The sequence below is a fragment of the Triturus cristatus genome, chromosome 6, assembly GCF_964204655.1.
Source record: "Triturus cristatus chromosome 6, aTriCri1.1, whole genome shotgun sequence".
Classification (NCBI taxonomy): Eukaryota; Metazoa; Chordata; class Amphibia; order Caudata; family Salamandridae; genus Triturus; species Triturus cristatus.
Genome location: NC_140589.1, coordinates 58,460,451 through 58,476,191, shown reverse-complemented (window position 1 = coordinate 58,476,191; position 15,741 = coordinate 58,460,451). Strand labels below are relative to the sequence as shown.

General features: G+C 49.3%; 1 protein-coding gene across 1 annotated transcript in view; it reads left to right on the top strand.

The window, feature by feature from the left end:
- The window catches only part of DNAH8 (dynein axonemal heavy chain 8), a 13,985,216-nt gene that overhangs the window by 5,911,625 nt on the left and 8,057,850 nt on the right, over positions 1–15,741 (top strand). Inside the window, exon 40 of the mRNA XM_085610239.1 lies at positions 14,192–14,296. Coding sequence (XP_085466365.1) covers positions 14,192–14,296 — 105 coding nt within the window. The remainder of the gene's footprint in view (positions 1–14,191; positions 14,297–15,741) is intronic.

Genomic DNA, 15,741 nt, shown 5'->3' with positions numbered 1-15,741 from the left:
ACTATTGCTATTGACTTTTACGCATTACGCGTGAGTGTTTCCACTCTGCACACGAATCCCGTGGGCCTCCCACTTCCTAACTAACGCTAGTGTAGTGTAGCCCCAGCGATTCCCTAGGCCTAGGCCTATTCTATTTCCGTGACAGTGGTTCTTATACCACTTACTTAGTATATGGTTTGCGTGGCCCCTAGGGCCTAACTGTATTACTTACCTGTGTGACTTAATGTATGCTTAAATAAGACTGTGTTGTACTTACCTCTAATCTCATAAAGAGTGCTGAGGGTTTGACTAGAATAAATACACTTTATTTTATATATATATCTGTTGTGGTGTCCTTTCATTTGGTATTCAAGGGATTATATATGGTATCACAGCTGGCTTCACATGCCATTCAGAGTTTAGCCTAAGACTGCTCTTGTCCATGCTACCACTAGGATAGCTGGTCTATAAGGTTGACTTTACAACCAATCACCATAAGGGTATTTGGACTGATATAAGGTGTACACTAGAACTAGTGACATCATACATCAGGCCAACTTCTCACAGTCAGGTGCACAAAAAATAAAAGAAAGAAATGTTCGCCATCCGTGGCTTGGTAGCAAACTCGCTACAATTGTTTCTGGATCCGAACTTAACAATAGCAAGCAGTTCGGGACACTGAGTGTTTCCCAGAGGCTTTTAGTCACAAACAAAAGTATTTTCCAGGCTGTGCACCTCGAAGGAGAAGTGCCGTCCTCGATAAGCTGCGCGGACCGGCGCTTGAAACAAAATTTAACTTGGGCGTGGAACAGCTGAGGGTGCAGCGAGGCAGCTAATTTCCTAGCGTCAGCACCTCCACATGGTGAGAAAGGCTGCCGGTGTTGAAGGGAGAAGTCCGCTGGAAAAACTGAGAGGCATGCCATATCTCTTAACGACCGGCAAATGCCTCGGTGTCGACCAGTTAGTTCAGTAGTTTCAGTAAAGTGTGCGAGGCTGGGCTCTGCGCTAGCAGTGGTTGTCTGCGCACGGGTGTGTGCGTGGGAAATGTTTGGCATCAAGTGCTGCGTAGAGGGACGTTGGCTAACCTGTTAGAGCGTGGGGGCCTTGCACGATGTCCTCCATCTTCCTCACAGGCTTGATATTTGTCTTTTCAGACTGTGAAGCACCATGGGGAGCCCCATGGCCGGGCTGTTCGAGCCACTCATCATAACGGACGAGGTGATGGCAGCCGATGTGAGATGACCCCCCACTAGGCCAGTCCAGTTACAGGGTCTCACCGCCCCACAGCTCCACACCAGGCATGGGCCCCCACATATTAATGTAATGATTCTGACAACGGGCAGTATGGAACCTTGGGGATTGGGAACGGCAGAACTCGTGGAAGGGAAGAACAAATACTGGGCGGGCAAACGGGACGCAAAAGTGGGCGGGGCTGCAATGCTCCACTGGAACACCATTGCAGAGAAAATAAAATGAACACGAAACAACACAAAATAAATTTAACAAAATCAGTATGCACATGCATCGCATCGGGTTCCTGGCAGCCACATGGGCTGCTGATCCAACTGCTCCAGAGGAGGCTGGAAGGCCGTGGATGAAGACGTGGGAGGAGCATCGGTTCTGTGCTGGAGCGCTTATGTGCTTGCAGGAGCAGCGCCGCCTTTAAAGTTAAATCCAAGCAAGAAGGAATTTCCCTGTTCCAAAATCAGTGCTCAGCACAGAGAAAGCGAGACGGAGGAAGGGGTTAAGGGTGGGTGCATGGTGGGAGGGTGTCTCGGTGAGGGAAACCCCTTTAAGGGGCTTGTCTTGAAGTGAGGAGGTGGCTCAACATATAAAGCTACCGACTTTAGAGCTGGGGAGCAGGGTTGGATCATGGGGGTGTGTGGGGTGTGGGGAGAGACAAATAAAAAAAACAACACACGTGGAGGGGCGTGACAGATCCAATTAAAACCAACTCAAACTCTGTCAAATGTAGCATCTGAAACCAACTGAAACAAATGGTGCTCAGAAGAGAAGGGAGGAGGTGGCTCAACATATAACGCTGCTGACTTTGAAGCTGGAGAACAGCAGGAGAAGAGGGTTCGAGCCTCAGTGTGGGCTGTATTAATTATAAATAAACGGAGAACTCGGGTGGGGAGAGACAAATAAAACAAGCATTGGCAATGCAAGAGGGGAGGGGCAGTGAGAAGGCATGGGAGGGGGAGGCAAGGGAAGAAAGTAGTCTGCAGTAAAGGGGCCAATAGCCGTGGAAGGACACAAATGAAGACATGTCCATCAAAAGGAGGGACTAACAAGCCTACAACCAATCTGTAGGCAGCATTTAAGACACAAGCCAATGGAAATGAGGGGTGGAGAGTGGGTGAAGCTTCCACACTATAGTGTATACTGCATGTCTCAACGAGACAGCGCAAGCGCTGCCTAGGTGAGACCTAAAAAAGGCACAAGTAGCTAGAGTGCCTATTTCGAGCTAATAAAAGTCGAAATGATCTGTTAAAATACCGCCAGAAAAACGTAGTTAATGGCTGGGTCTGCTTATGTTTTTGAAAGTTTTCAATGCTCCCACTTTAGTCTGCGCTGGTGGTTCTGGGCAATAAAGCATTCACTCCAGGAATATGTATTTAATGGAATGGTCGCAGGTTGAACCCCTTTGACTCCACTCAGCCTTTAGGAGGGCTGTGGCATAAGAAACAAAGCTGCTGACTGTGGTCCTGGAGACCCGGCTCCGAGCCTCGGCGTAGGCCCCCAGGAAAGTTTGCTGGCCTTATTAAATATTTGCCAGGCAGGTGCTGCTGCACCCACTCCCCCCACCACGTTACTGCCTGTGTTGCCCACGGAGGTCTTTCATCCTGCAGAGCCTGTACTCTCGGTCGGATAAGACCGTATTAGGCATGTCAAGCAGGTGTCTGTTGCACCCCATGACATTTGAACAGCACCGGCCTGTGTTTCCCACGAATGTGGTCAGTGCAGCCCCGCCTTTCATCATACGGTTCGCTGAATAAGGAAGCTTTATTAATTGTGGGAAAGCAGCTCAGCTCAGCCTTTTATCCTTCAAGGGTCTGTGCACATTGCCAGATAAAGCAAGTTGTCATCGTGGGTGTGTGGGCAGGCGTCCCTGACACGCCCTCATGGGTGCACAGTACCTAATTATGTTAACAAGATGGGGCATAACTTGACCTGCCGATTGTGAGACGAGAAACCAGGTTCGAGTCCCCTCATAGGCTCAACATTCGGTGACTCCGGGCAAGTCACTTAATTGCCCAGGCATATAAAAAACATGAAGATGCCCTTGTTTCCCGCAGAGGACATGGCATACCAACTAGAGCTGACGATGGGGGGTTAGGAAGCAAGGTTAGAGTCCCGCCATACGCACAACATCCGGTGATACTGGGCAATTCACATATTTTCCCAGGCAGAAAAACATCCATATGTCCCTGTTTTCTTTCGGGGGGCGGGGCTACAGTATACCATACATAGCGAGTTCTCGTTCTATGTATTTGCGATCAGGTGTCTGTTGTCCACTTCCAAGTTGATGCATAGACCCTGCTCGGGTTGTCTGCCTAAGGGACAGAGGCAAGTTATTATTACGTGTTTGTGGGCAGATATCAGGGCATGTTTTAAAGGTCTGCAGCACGGGGAGTGTTAAGGAGATCACTCATCTGCAAATGGACTCGTCACCAAAGGCATTTGGGAAAGGCACTGTTAGCCACAGGAAATGCAGGTATTTACCTTTAATACATACTGCATATGGGAACACATAACATGGGGTATGGAGTTGTACCACAGACCCTCTCTTGAATCAAGTTGTTTCCTTTTAAACCCATTGTACAAGGGTCACTGCAATCATAATGAAACCGCTTCCCAACGACAGGCAGTGTTTCATTTAGTAAGGTAAACAGCATGTGTGTCTAAGATGTGATGGATCAACAGACCTCCTGCACTTCTTAATACCTGATGCAATTAGCTGCATTTGGAATAAAAAAGGCAAGACCATGGTTTATGATTTGGTTTGAAATCCTTTCTATTGATTATCATTGCCTCAGACCACGGTACTCAGATCCTCTTGCTTCAGTAGTAGATGAGGAGGGCCCAGCTTCATGAGACTCGCTGACTGAAGAACTTTGCAAACCATCCCTTCTGCCAGCCTCCAGGAAACCACTGCAGACATGGCAGTGCTCCAAACCACTTAGCCCTGTCCAAGAGTCATTACCTGTAAATAGGATAGTTGTCCCAGTGATTTCTTTGCTTTATATAAACGTAAAAAGACCACACAAAAAAACCTAGCCTACTGCTCCAGGAGGCATTGGGTGATGCGTTGATATGATGATTAGTCCAGAAAAAGCAACTTAAAGATATATTTATGAACAGCTATCATTGACATCAGCACCCACCTTATCCCCCATGATTTTAGGTCTCGCGTAAGCAGTGCTTGTGCCTTTTTAGGTCGAGCATTCAAGACCTCTTGTATATACCTTAGAATACACTTATATGTGTATGTACTTTGTCGGCTCTGGAGAACAGCCCTAGGACTTGTCTGCTTCCGCTTAGGGACTTTTTTTCTGTTCAACTGCCTCTATTTAACTGACCAGCAGAGGTCAGTAAAATGCCAGAATTGCTTTCTGCTTGAAGGGACTTTATTTTTCTAAAATTTTTCTGGCAACTGCCTCTATTCAACTTTCTTGATAGAAAACAACCAGCAGACGTCAGTAAAATACCAGAATCACTTTAGCATTCTCTAGATTCCAGGCCATAGAAATAATCTTTCATGAGCACCCATAGACAATCATATTTTTTTCAAATCTTGTATTTTCAGTGATAGGACCACCGAAGGCCCTGATTTTATATTGTAAACAAAGCTTTGGACTTTACCTTTTCCCGCTGAAAGGTAATATTTCTCCCCATGTGTTCCCATACCTGACGTGTCACCCAGTTTGATGCTTATTTTCTCTCCATGTTAAAGAACAGTAGATGTTTCAGCACCCAGGCTCATGTGCTGCATAGCTAAATACATATAAGGTTCCAAATGCAAGACCGATTGCATTGCAAATGCTTGTTAACTTAGAGCTCCGTATAACTGTGCTGTGCATTTCTTCGTGTTAACGGCACTCGCGAATATAAAAGATGCTAAACAGCTTTGCCCGGTTGCTCTGCCCTCCTGCGAGGCACAGTGCGTTGCTGCTGAATTTCAAACAGAAACTACCAGCACAAAAAACAGTAACAGGAAATACTGTCATAATTCCTTTAGACGCATCCCATTTCCGTGGACCAATAGAAAATGCTGCCTTCGCCTGCTCATTTGCACATGCCCTGGCAGAGGTTCAATTTGATGAAAGGCACAATCCGTGAGGGGTGTTATGCGTGTTGGTGACGTCACGTGCCTAATGAGAAACATGAAACCTGAACTTGTGCTCCGGCAAATTTCAGTTCTTACGATTGGAGAGTGTCTGCTCGCACACTGCAAACCTGCACTAGAAGAAGATGTGACACATGCCTGCTTGGCTGATTAAACCAGGTGACCCTGCCAGCCCCTGAGCACGGAGAGGGAGCCACACATGCATAGAAGAGTGCCTTAGCAGCAGTCCGGGGGGCGGAGAGGAATGGCGTTTCCACGTTTGAGAGTGCATTGCAGTCCGGGAATCATTATTAAGAAGAGTCGTGGTTTAGGACTTCGTTGTTCATGACTTCGTTGTTCAGGATTTGTCGTTGTTCGGACTTCATTGTTCAGGTAAGTCGTAATTAAAACATTGTTGTTTAGAGATGTTTCCGTCGTAGGAGGTCGCCGGGACTCCCGGCTCGTCCCCGAGTCCCCCTCGGTTCTCTGGGCAGGCGGCTGTCTTACCGGAGGTCGAGCCGACACCTTTCTGGTGCCGACGGCTTTCCTCCCCGGCGGCGCCGTGGGTGGAGGCCGGGACCTAGGTCAACTCCCCGAGGCCCTCTCGGTCCTCTGCGCAGGCGGCTGCCTCTTCAGAGGTCGAGCCGTCGCCTTTTTAGCCCTGTTCATTGGCCGCTTCGGCACCGACCCCGCCCCTTTCTCCTCTGAGGCACGTGGTGGTGGAGGTCGACTTGGCGCCCCTGGTGGACACTTCGGCACCGATCGAGAGTACGCTGGTGTCCATAGCGGACTCCCCGGCGCTGTACGGACGTCGGATAGTCGACTTTTCTCCGGATGTTCCCTCCTCTCAGGAGGATTGTCGTCTTCTTGTCTCCTCTTCACCGATGACCGGACGCCGCATCGTGGCCTTTTCCCCGGCGGCTTCCAGGGCAGGTTCTATGCCGTCTCCGCGTCCTCGACCCCCAGAACTGCTCTCCTGCTCCTTGCAGTTGGTTGCCCCGCCGGCATCTTCACCTTCTCCGGAGACCCCTCAGGCCCCTCACTCGTCCATGGGTCTTCCATCTCACAGGGGCTGGCTTAGTTTACAGCCTTCGCCCATGGAAGAGTTGCTTTCTTCCCCACGACACCCTACGGAGGCAAGTGCGGCATTTGTCCGGGCCGTCGCCACGGCTGCCTGCATTTTACAGATGGGCCACCCAGTCGCTCCACTCCCCACAGACAACTTGTTGGAGGTTCTTCACCAGGGCTCTGGTGGAGGGGAGCCGCTTCTTCCATTTGAAGTCTCGCTCCACGACTCTCTTCTGGGGGCGTCCTGCTACAGGGGATCCGGTGCCTCAGCCGCTCCTCCACCGTCCTGCTCCGCACGGCCCAGTCTGCCTTTTGTCCTACCCCTCTGCCCAGGACCCTGTCCTGCAGACTGCTTTTCCTTCCTTGCCTTCAGTGATGCTCCCTCTGTCACGAGGAGGCCCGGTGGTTGGACTCCTGGGGGCGTAACATTTTCGCTTCCACTAGTGCTGCTTTGCGTGCGCTCAACACACTTTGTGTGTTTGCCAGGGCTACCTCCGACCTATGGGAATCCACATAGTCCCTTTTGTCTCACACTTCCCATGAAGGTGCCCGTGCTGATCTGCGTCACCGTGTGCTGGATGGTTGGGAGTTAAATGCATTTATTCTCCGTTCGGCCTTGGATGTCTCTGATTCTCTCGCCCGTGCTATGGCGACTTCTGTGGCCCTCCGCTGCCATGCTTGGTTATGGGATAGCGTCTTTCCTGAGAAAATTCGGGAGCGTCTTGTTGACCTGCCCTTCGATGGGGTTCTGTTGTTTAACACCCACGCGGATTCCGCTATTCAGCGACTTCTTGCGGGACTCTGTCCTCCTTCCCCTCCGTAAGCTTTGGCTTGTTGGTTCTCAGGTGTCTTATGGTAGGTGTTTCTCCCACCTTTCTCGTTGGGCCTCGTGTTTTGGTTGGCCCGTCTGTGTGCTGTGTGTGGCTTGGAATGCCTTAGGAGTCCTTATGTTGGCCCCTCTGTACTGTTGGCTGCTGGTACGGCCCTTCAACTTTGTGTGATTTTTGGCTCTTAGAGAACCCATGTAGGTCCTCAAGTTGGACCAACTGTGTATTTTTGTGCTGATTGGTAAGCCGCCTGTGGTGATACCTACAGGTCTTTTCTGTTCTTGGCCTCGGCTGCGGGTTTCCCTAAGAGGTGTTCCCAGAGTTTGTTTTGGGACGTGTCATACCCTAGGTGGGGTACTTGTCGGCTATTGTATAGCCCTATCCTACGCTGGGCGGGTGTGGATGCCTTCTCAGGTTCCTCGCGTTTCCTGGCATCACTGTATGCCACTTGGTGCGGTCTCTCCTTTCCCTTCCCGCTTTGGGGCGGCTTGTGCTGCTCCGGGTTCTGTCCCGCTCAGTATCCGATGGTGTTTCTACCCTTCTTCTGCAGGGATTGCCTGTTGCACGTTTTGCCCTTGTTCCTGCGGGATGTCTGCTTCCATGCGTTGTGCCTTCCCTCTTCAGCTGCCGGGTCGATAGCCCGACTTTTGTCGTGCTGCCTACGGCGTCGTGTCTTGGTGTTTACATCCTATTTCCGATGTTTCGGCCTGGTCCTCTGCCTTGTGTTCCAGGGGTGCTAGGTTTTTTTCCTAGTGTTCTCCTGTGTTCTGGTTCTTCTCCTCTTTATCTTCTGGTCAGTCCCACTTCTCTTCGTGGGCCGGGCTGTGCCGCTGGAACGGTCCTTCTCGGGGCTTGTCCTGGGGTTCCCTTGCTTCTGTCTTCGTCTTGCGTTCGACTTGTTCTGGGCACACTGCTTCTTGGTATTCCCAGCCGCCTGCTGCACACGCCTGGTGGTTATGGTCCGCCTCCATGGGCCTCCGCATGTGCTTGTGTGCTTCTGTCCCTCCTCAAGTCTGCATTTATTGCCTGTGGGGGCCGTTCCTGCCTTGTCCCCTGCCTCGGGGTTGCTACCTGTTCAGCCGTCCCCTTCGATGTGTGTGTGTTCTCATGCGGCAGGCTATGCCTCCGTTCAACCTCTTTACCTTGGATTTTGCGGGTGGTTCTTTTCTTCCTTTGGTGCTTGCTTGGTGCCGTCTGTCCCTCCGGGTTTTCTGGCGGACGCCCTGGGCCCTTTGGGTAGGCTGGTGGTATCCTGGTCTTCCCTTCTCCTTGTTCTTGCTTACTTCTGCTTGGGGGGGGACTTCATCCGTTCTTCCTGTCCCCATGACACATCCCCTGATGGGGCCCTGTGTTCTTCCAAGCTAGTGAGGTTCTCTCGCAGACCCTCCTCCCCTCTGGGTATGGCTAGGGTATCTATTCTATGTTAAGGAATCTGCGGCTAGTAGTCTCTACCAGATGTGCAAGTTACTTATCTTCAGTAACGATGTATCTGGTAGAGACAATTCTAGCCGCAGATTCCTTCACAGCCCGCCCTTCCTCCCTGTTCTGCGAGGGCCCTTCAGCTTGGTCTTCTGCACTCGCCTCCCTCTGGGTGGCTTTGTCTTCTGTGGGTGCCCTGTTTCACTTCTTCCCTGGCAGGATGTTTTGTTCGGTTTCTTTGTTCCACTCCTTCTTTTCTGGTACTTGGACGGTAGGTGCATGTGTACTTCTGCATCCCTACACCCTGGTTCTTCCAGTGTGGGGTCTACTAATACTCTTCTGTTGGCTGTGCCTCGTCCCTTGGCTTTTTACAGGGGATTCGGCATTCCTTGATGGTGCTGTCTTGGGGTGAATTGTCATTACTCATCTGTTCCGGACTTGTTCTCCTTCAGTGTTATAGATTGTGGTTGAAGATTTTCGGTTGTCTGCCCCGACATTTTTAGCATGTTTTTCTGCCTCCAGGGAGGATATCGCCTTGCCTTGCAGGGTTGCTTCTCAGAGCGGTGCTCTGCTCTTTCCTTTCCATGACTTTCAGTAACGCAGTGCTTGGCACTGTCCCTCATGGAGCTGCTCCTCACCATTTGCTTTTTCCCTTTCTGTTTCACTGCTTTTCGGACACTGTTCCCATACTCTCACAGTTTTGTTTCTGATGGCTCTGCATTTTGGCGCGGAAAGGTTCTCTGAAGAAAACTGATGTCAGCGCACCGGTGTGGGACTTATGTGACCTCGCTGATGTCACGTCCGCAGATGGTGTCATGGTGGGGTTGTGTGGTACCGCACCCGGCGCGCAGAGATGCTGTGGCAAAAGATTTTCCGGATCCAGTCTCACGCCTGGGGATAATTCTACATTAAGAAATCTGCGGCTATAATCGTCTCTACCAGATACATCGTTACCGAAGGTAAGTAACTTGTACTTCAGGCAGCTGTCCTTCATCCAGGCTGCCATGTTCTTCATGCCTTCCTAGAAGCGTAGTCTGGTGTCTTCGGGATTCTTTGTGAGCGAGAGGATGAGCTGAGCGTCGTCGGCGTAGGATACGATGCTGAGCCCGTGCTGTCTGACGATGGCGGCGAGGGGGCCATGTAGATGTTGAAGAGCGTGGGGATGAGTGAAGATCCCTGGGGGATGATTTCTGTGGGTTTGGAGAGGAAAGGTGGGAGACGGATCCTCTGGGTTCTGTTGGAGATGAAGGACTGGATCCAGTCGAGGGCGGCTCCTTGGATTCCTGCGTCATGCAGTCTGGCTGCAAGTGTGCGATGTGAAACGGTGTCGAAGGCTGCAGAGAGGTCTAGAAGGATGAGGGCCGTGGTGTGTCCTTGGTTGAGTAGCAAGCGGATGTCGTCGGTGGCGGCAAGGAGGACGGTCTCAGTGCTGTGATTGCTGCGGAAACCTGACTGGGAGGCATCCAGGATTGAGTTCTCTTCTATGAAGGTGGTCAGTTGGGTGTTTAGGAGTCTCTCAGTGACTTTGGCCGCAAAGGGGAGGAGCGTAATGGACCGGTAGTTTTTCAGGTCCGTTGGGTCGGCTGATGGTTACTTCAGGAGGGGCTTAACTTCCGCCCGTTTCCAGTCGTCTGGACAGATGCCGGATGTGAGTGAGGCATTGATGGTGCATCCTAGTTCGGGTGCGATGGAGGTGGCGGCCCTGTGGAAGATGTGCGGTGGGCAGGGGTCCATAGGGGCTCCAGAGTCGGTTTTCTTCATGGTGGCTGTGATGCATTACACGGTTCCCAGGATGTTATGGTAGGCTTGTCGGTGGCAGTAGGTAGGGGGGTGGTGTGCATCATTGGTTCACTGAAGTTGTCGTAGAGGGCCTTGATCTTCAGATGGAAGTAGGAGCTGAGCTTTTCGCAGATTTCCTGGGAAGGTGTGATGTCCGTGGCTTCGCAGGCGGGTCTTGCGAGCTGCTGAATGACGTTGAACAGTTCCTTGGTGTTGGTCGAGTTGGTCTGGACCTTGCCTCTAACGAAGGACCGTTTGGTGTCTCTTATGTGCTGGTTGTATTCCTTCAGGGTGCTCTTGTGGTTTTTCAGTGCTTCCTTGGTTTTCTGGTTTCACCAGGTCTTCTCTAGGCATCTGCAGGAGCGTCTGGCTTCTTGAAGCTCCGTGGTGAACCAGGCGTTTCCGGCGGGCATTGTTTGGCGGGGTGGCAGAGGGGTGCGAACTTGTCGGCGCAGCAGAAGATCCAGTGGTGGAATTCCTTGGCTATGGAGTTGGTGTCGGTCGTGGCGTTGGGAGGGTCCTGGAGGAGGGTGGTGTTTAGGCGTTCCTCTGTGACCTTGCTCCAGTTCCTTTGTAGCAGGCGTGGGGTGGGTTTGGATGCTTTGGTGGTGTTGGAGGTGAAATGGACGCAGTGGTGGTCCGTTCAGGGGGGCTGGGTGGTGTGGCTGAAGTTGAAGTTAGTTCCTCCCGTGAAAATGGGGTTGAGGGTGTGGCCTGCTCTGTAGGTGGCCGTGTTGACGAGCTGCTTCAGTCCTAGGTTAGCGAGGTTGTCGAGTAGAGCAGTGGCGTCGGGGTCGTCATCATTGTCGAGGTGGAAGTTCAGGTCACCAAGTAGAATGTAGTCCGTTGAGGAGATGACATGGGGTGCGGCAAGCTCAGCGATGGTAGTCGCGTGGTGAGCGCGAGGTCCTGGTGGTCTGTAGATGAGGGTGCCACGTAGCATGATCCTGGGGTTTGTCTGGATCTGGAAGTGTTCTGTGTTGGAGTGGGGGGTCACTCATGCTGGACGTGGATAGGCGGAGGGAGGTCTTGTATGCAATGGCGAGTCCTCCTCCTGGTCGGTGCGGGCGGTCCTTTCTCTGGATCTTGGAGCCGTCAGGGATAGCGGTGGCGAGGTCGGGACCAGAGGTGGTGTTAGTCCACGTTTCTGTGAAGAAAGCGACGTCGGGCGAGATGGTGTTGAGCAGGTCCCAGATCGCAATGGCGTGTCAGTGCAAGGAGCACACGTTGAGCAGGATGCAGGTAAGGGTTTTGGTGGTGTGTGCGTCGGGCGTTCCTTTGGTGGGTGCGGGGGCTCTGTCGATAGTGAATGATTTGCGGCAGGGTCTGCACGAGAACTGCCCGTGTGTGTTGTTGGGCAAAGATTTTGCGCAGTTGTCGTGTCTTCCTGGGTCGAGTGCGTGAAGGGTAGTTGAGTCGTAGTGGTGAGGCCTCGGAGAGCCAGGGGTCCTGGCCCTGGTCGTGCACGGGTTGCGGACGGGCGCAGACGGGCTTGCCATAGGCTTGCCAGCGGCTCGCCAAAGGGGCGACCGTGCAGTGGTCTGCAATTGTAGGGGAGGGGAGGGATGCTCAGCTGGGAGGCGGGAAAACGGGCGCGGGGAGAGGGGAGGGGCCGGATGAACAGTGCCGGGAAGCGAGGGGTGTGGGCGGCAAGAGGGGCCAGAAGCCAGGGAATGAAAAAGGGGTCAATAAAATCACAGGAATAACAGAAGAAAAGCAGGCAGCCGCGATTTGAGAAAAATACAGAACACAAAAACTGTTACCTAAAACAAAGATTCAAAACAGCAGCATACAGCAGACTCGAACACACGAGGCAGGGGGCCCAGAGGGAGCAAGGGATCGCAGGAGCTGTCGGGGAGAGTGCAGGCCTGTGACCGAGGTCAAGGTCTTACCTCATCATTAGAGGAATATTCAGTAAACTCGGTCTGGGAAATGCCAATTACCTTGAACTCATTTAAAAAAGTTATTAATTATACAACAGAGCACTTATCGCTACTATTGGATAAAGATACCTTCTCAAAAAGAAAACATGCGTGGCCTCTAATGAATGGCTATTCCAAAGTAAAAGTGCAACCGTATCTCGAAATTCTTTGGTCTGTGAATTACAAGCAAATATTTATAAAAGCTCGCTTCGGAGTATTTCTGGGCACATGTCATCTAATGCCATGGTTGAGTACAGAGGGACCAACGACTTGTAACTTATGTAAACTTGGTGAAGAGAACATTATGCACCTCCTTTGTGTTTGTCCAGAACTGAAAGTTGAAAGAATATCCATTCTTAAGAGACATTTTAATGTACGTGGAATAAGGAGTTGCAGACAAGCTCTGATAAGATGACTCCATACTGACAATATAATTTAAACTTCAGCTTTTGTAAAGTTCTTAATGCGACTGAAAATTAAGTTAGAAAACCAAAAACTAAAAGATTGTAATGTAGGATGTACATAACATTTATATAGTATAATGAACTTGATGCTCAAATGTTTTTATAACTGATTTTATAATTGGATTTTATAATTAAGAATTACTGCACATATATTGTAAGGTTTTAATTCATCAAACAATAAACTTTTCATTCATTCATTCGCAGCTACCACTTAGTGAGCTTTCTATGGTTGCCTAAGACCACTAAAATCACCATAAGGGTTGTCTGGATTAGTGTAAGGTGATTCAATTAAGTGTGCACCATAAACTAAGCCAGCCTCCTACAACCTCTCCAAAAGCCTAGCATCATGCAACCTAAACACAAACTAAATCACTACACTGACATGCCTTACATTAACATTTGAAATAAATAAAATTAAATTAAATATTACTTATCCATGCGCTGCACGTCCTCCTCTGTGTTCTTCTGCTCTCTTTGGCTCTGAAAACGAGTCGAAAAGCTAACTCCCCTAATCAGTTCAGACGCTGCTCTCACACTTTTAACAAACTTAAGAGAAGCGCCAGAATTGGATAGAGTGGGGTGGCTGGATGCTCCTTCGGGCTCTGGAGGCCTGTTCTTGCTCTCCACCCAGCTGTCTAACAAATCTCTAGTTGGAGAGTTTCAAAATGTGCATGTCAGGCTAGACTTTGCAAGACAGCCGGCCAAATTGACATTTGCACTTTGGAGTGTCTGGCCACTGCTACAGTCCTCCATGCTGCCAATCAGCAGAGTCTTGTGAATACACCAAGAAGAGAGCTGAGCAAATATGAGGGCTGTTTATTCCCTTCAGTACAACACATTCTCAGTATGGATGACAGTAGCATACCCCATATACCAATCTGATGGCATACTTCTGGCACCTGCAGTGCCATCCCAGATGCCCCACAAACCTTAAACCACTACTGCATTAAGATGAGTAGTTGTGCAAGCTCTCAGAATGTAAATATCTCGTTCATTCTGCCTCTGAGCAGCTCTTCCTTGTGGAAAATTGAAGTCCACCTTCACGGCTTTGGTTTATGGTTCTAGGCAGTCGTTAGTCACAGCCATAAAAATACATAAAAGTCTTGTCATAAGTCTATGTTTTTTTCTTTTGCCGAAGAATTTAACAAATAGGAAATAATACAAATTTCGCTTTTTGCACACCGATATTAGCCCTCACGTATCTGCAGGGAGACACTGCAACCTTATTGGGAGAATGTAAACAAGACCATCAAACTCTTCAAGGTGTTTAGTGTCTGAATGAATTTATGTGATGAACGCTGACTCATAACAAACGTTGTGGGCACTTGTGATAAAATGAATTTATTTAAGTTGGACTTTCATTCCACATACGTCGGGTTACTCAACATATTCTTCTTTTTATAGCCTCACCTTGCAGCAGTGTTTGATAACGTGAATGAGGTAGAGTTCCATGCCAAGGAATATGACCGAATCATTTCGGTCGTATCGCGGGAAGGAGAAAAAATTCTAGTAAGATTTCAATTTTCATCTAAAGTAGTTTAAAATGTACAGCACGAAAATGTAAACAATGCCATTTGTGTACCAGTTCTTGCATACATACATTTTGACAATATTTATGGGGCCAACATTTTTCCCTGTGCTCCCGACAGAGGCTCATCTGCCATTTTCAGAGTTTTCTGCCTTCTTGGCTGGGGTGTCTCTCCTAAAAGTGCATCCACCGGTGCCACGTCTGCATTTTCAACAAATATGAATGCGGACCAGCGTGCCTTTTTTCGGGTGTGTGTAGATGTTTCTGAAAGAGATAAAAAATGAATGGGCATGACCAAGGGGGTAGCCAGAAAATTAAAATACACCCACTTCAAATAAAAGCTCTTATAGCATCAAGCAAACAAAGCAAGTCATTACAGCCCTCACCCGAAGAACTCTCTTGTCTCTTCCATATAACCATCTATCTATTCATTCTTTCTTCCTTCCATTCACCTGCTGATATTCACAATTTCACCTTTTCATTCTGTCATCTATTCATTCTTTCATCTACATTTCACCATAACGTCCTTCCGCCCATCCATATCTAAACCTATTCATCCATCTCCAAACAAATCCATCAAACCATCTCTCTATCTAGCTATCCATTCACCCTTTGACTCATCCATCTCTCGATCCACTCTTTCAGTCATCCATTCATCAATCCTTTCAGTCATCCATCCATCCACCCTCTCACTACATCCATCTATCCATCCACCCTTTTACTCATTACATCAATTTTCCCTTACACTCATTCATCCATCCACCCTTTCACTCATTCATCCACTCTTCGATCCATCCTGTCATCCATACATCCATTTACCCTTTCACTTATCCATCAATCCATCCATCCACTAACCCATCATCCATCCATCCACTGACTCATCATTCCATGCTTTCACACATCCTTCTATCCATTCACCCTCTTTTTCACTTATCCATCCATTATTCCACTCATCCACCCTTTTACGTATCCATCCAGCCATCCATCTTTTCACTCATCCATCCATCCTTTTGATCATCCATCCTTTCACTTCCCACTACATCTCATTTGTGCTGTGTGGTAGAAACCTACATTTCTACAGATGTGCTCAAAGTGATAGCGAGGAGGAAGAGACTGGCATGGGGCATCGCAGCCTTTCTGTCATCCCACCCATTGCTAGAAAGCCTTTTGTTTCAGGTTTCCTGTTCATCTAAGATATAACCAAGCACATTCCCTGCCACTCTCTCAGAAAGGGAATCTAAGAAAACAAGCATTAGAAATGCAATAGGTCTCACATTTGATTGTGTTTGAGCTATTGGGGCTGTAAATGACAATGTGTTTTACCTATGTATTATCGAGTATATATATGTTGTGTACTGAAATTATATGGTTTGGATTGGAATTGTGAGTTGTGGAATTCGGTGGCATGGAATTGTGTGGTGTGGAG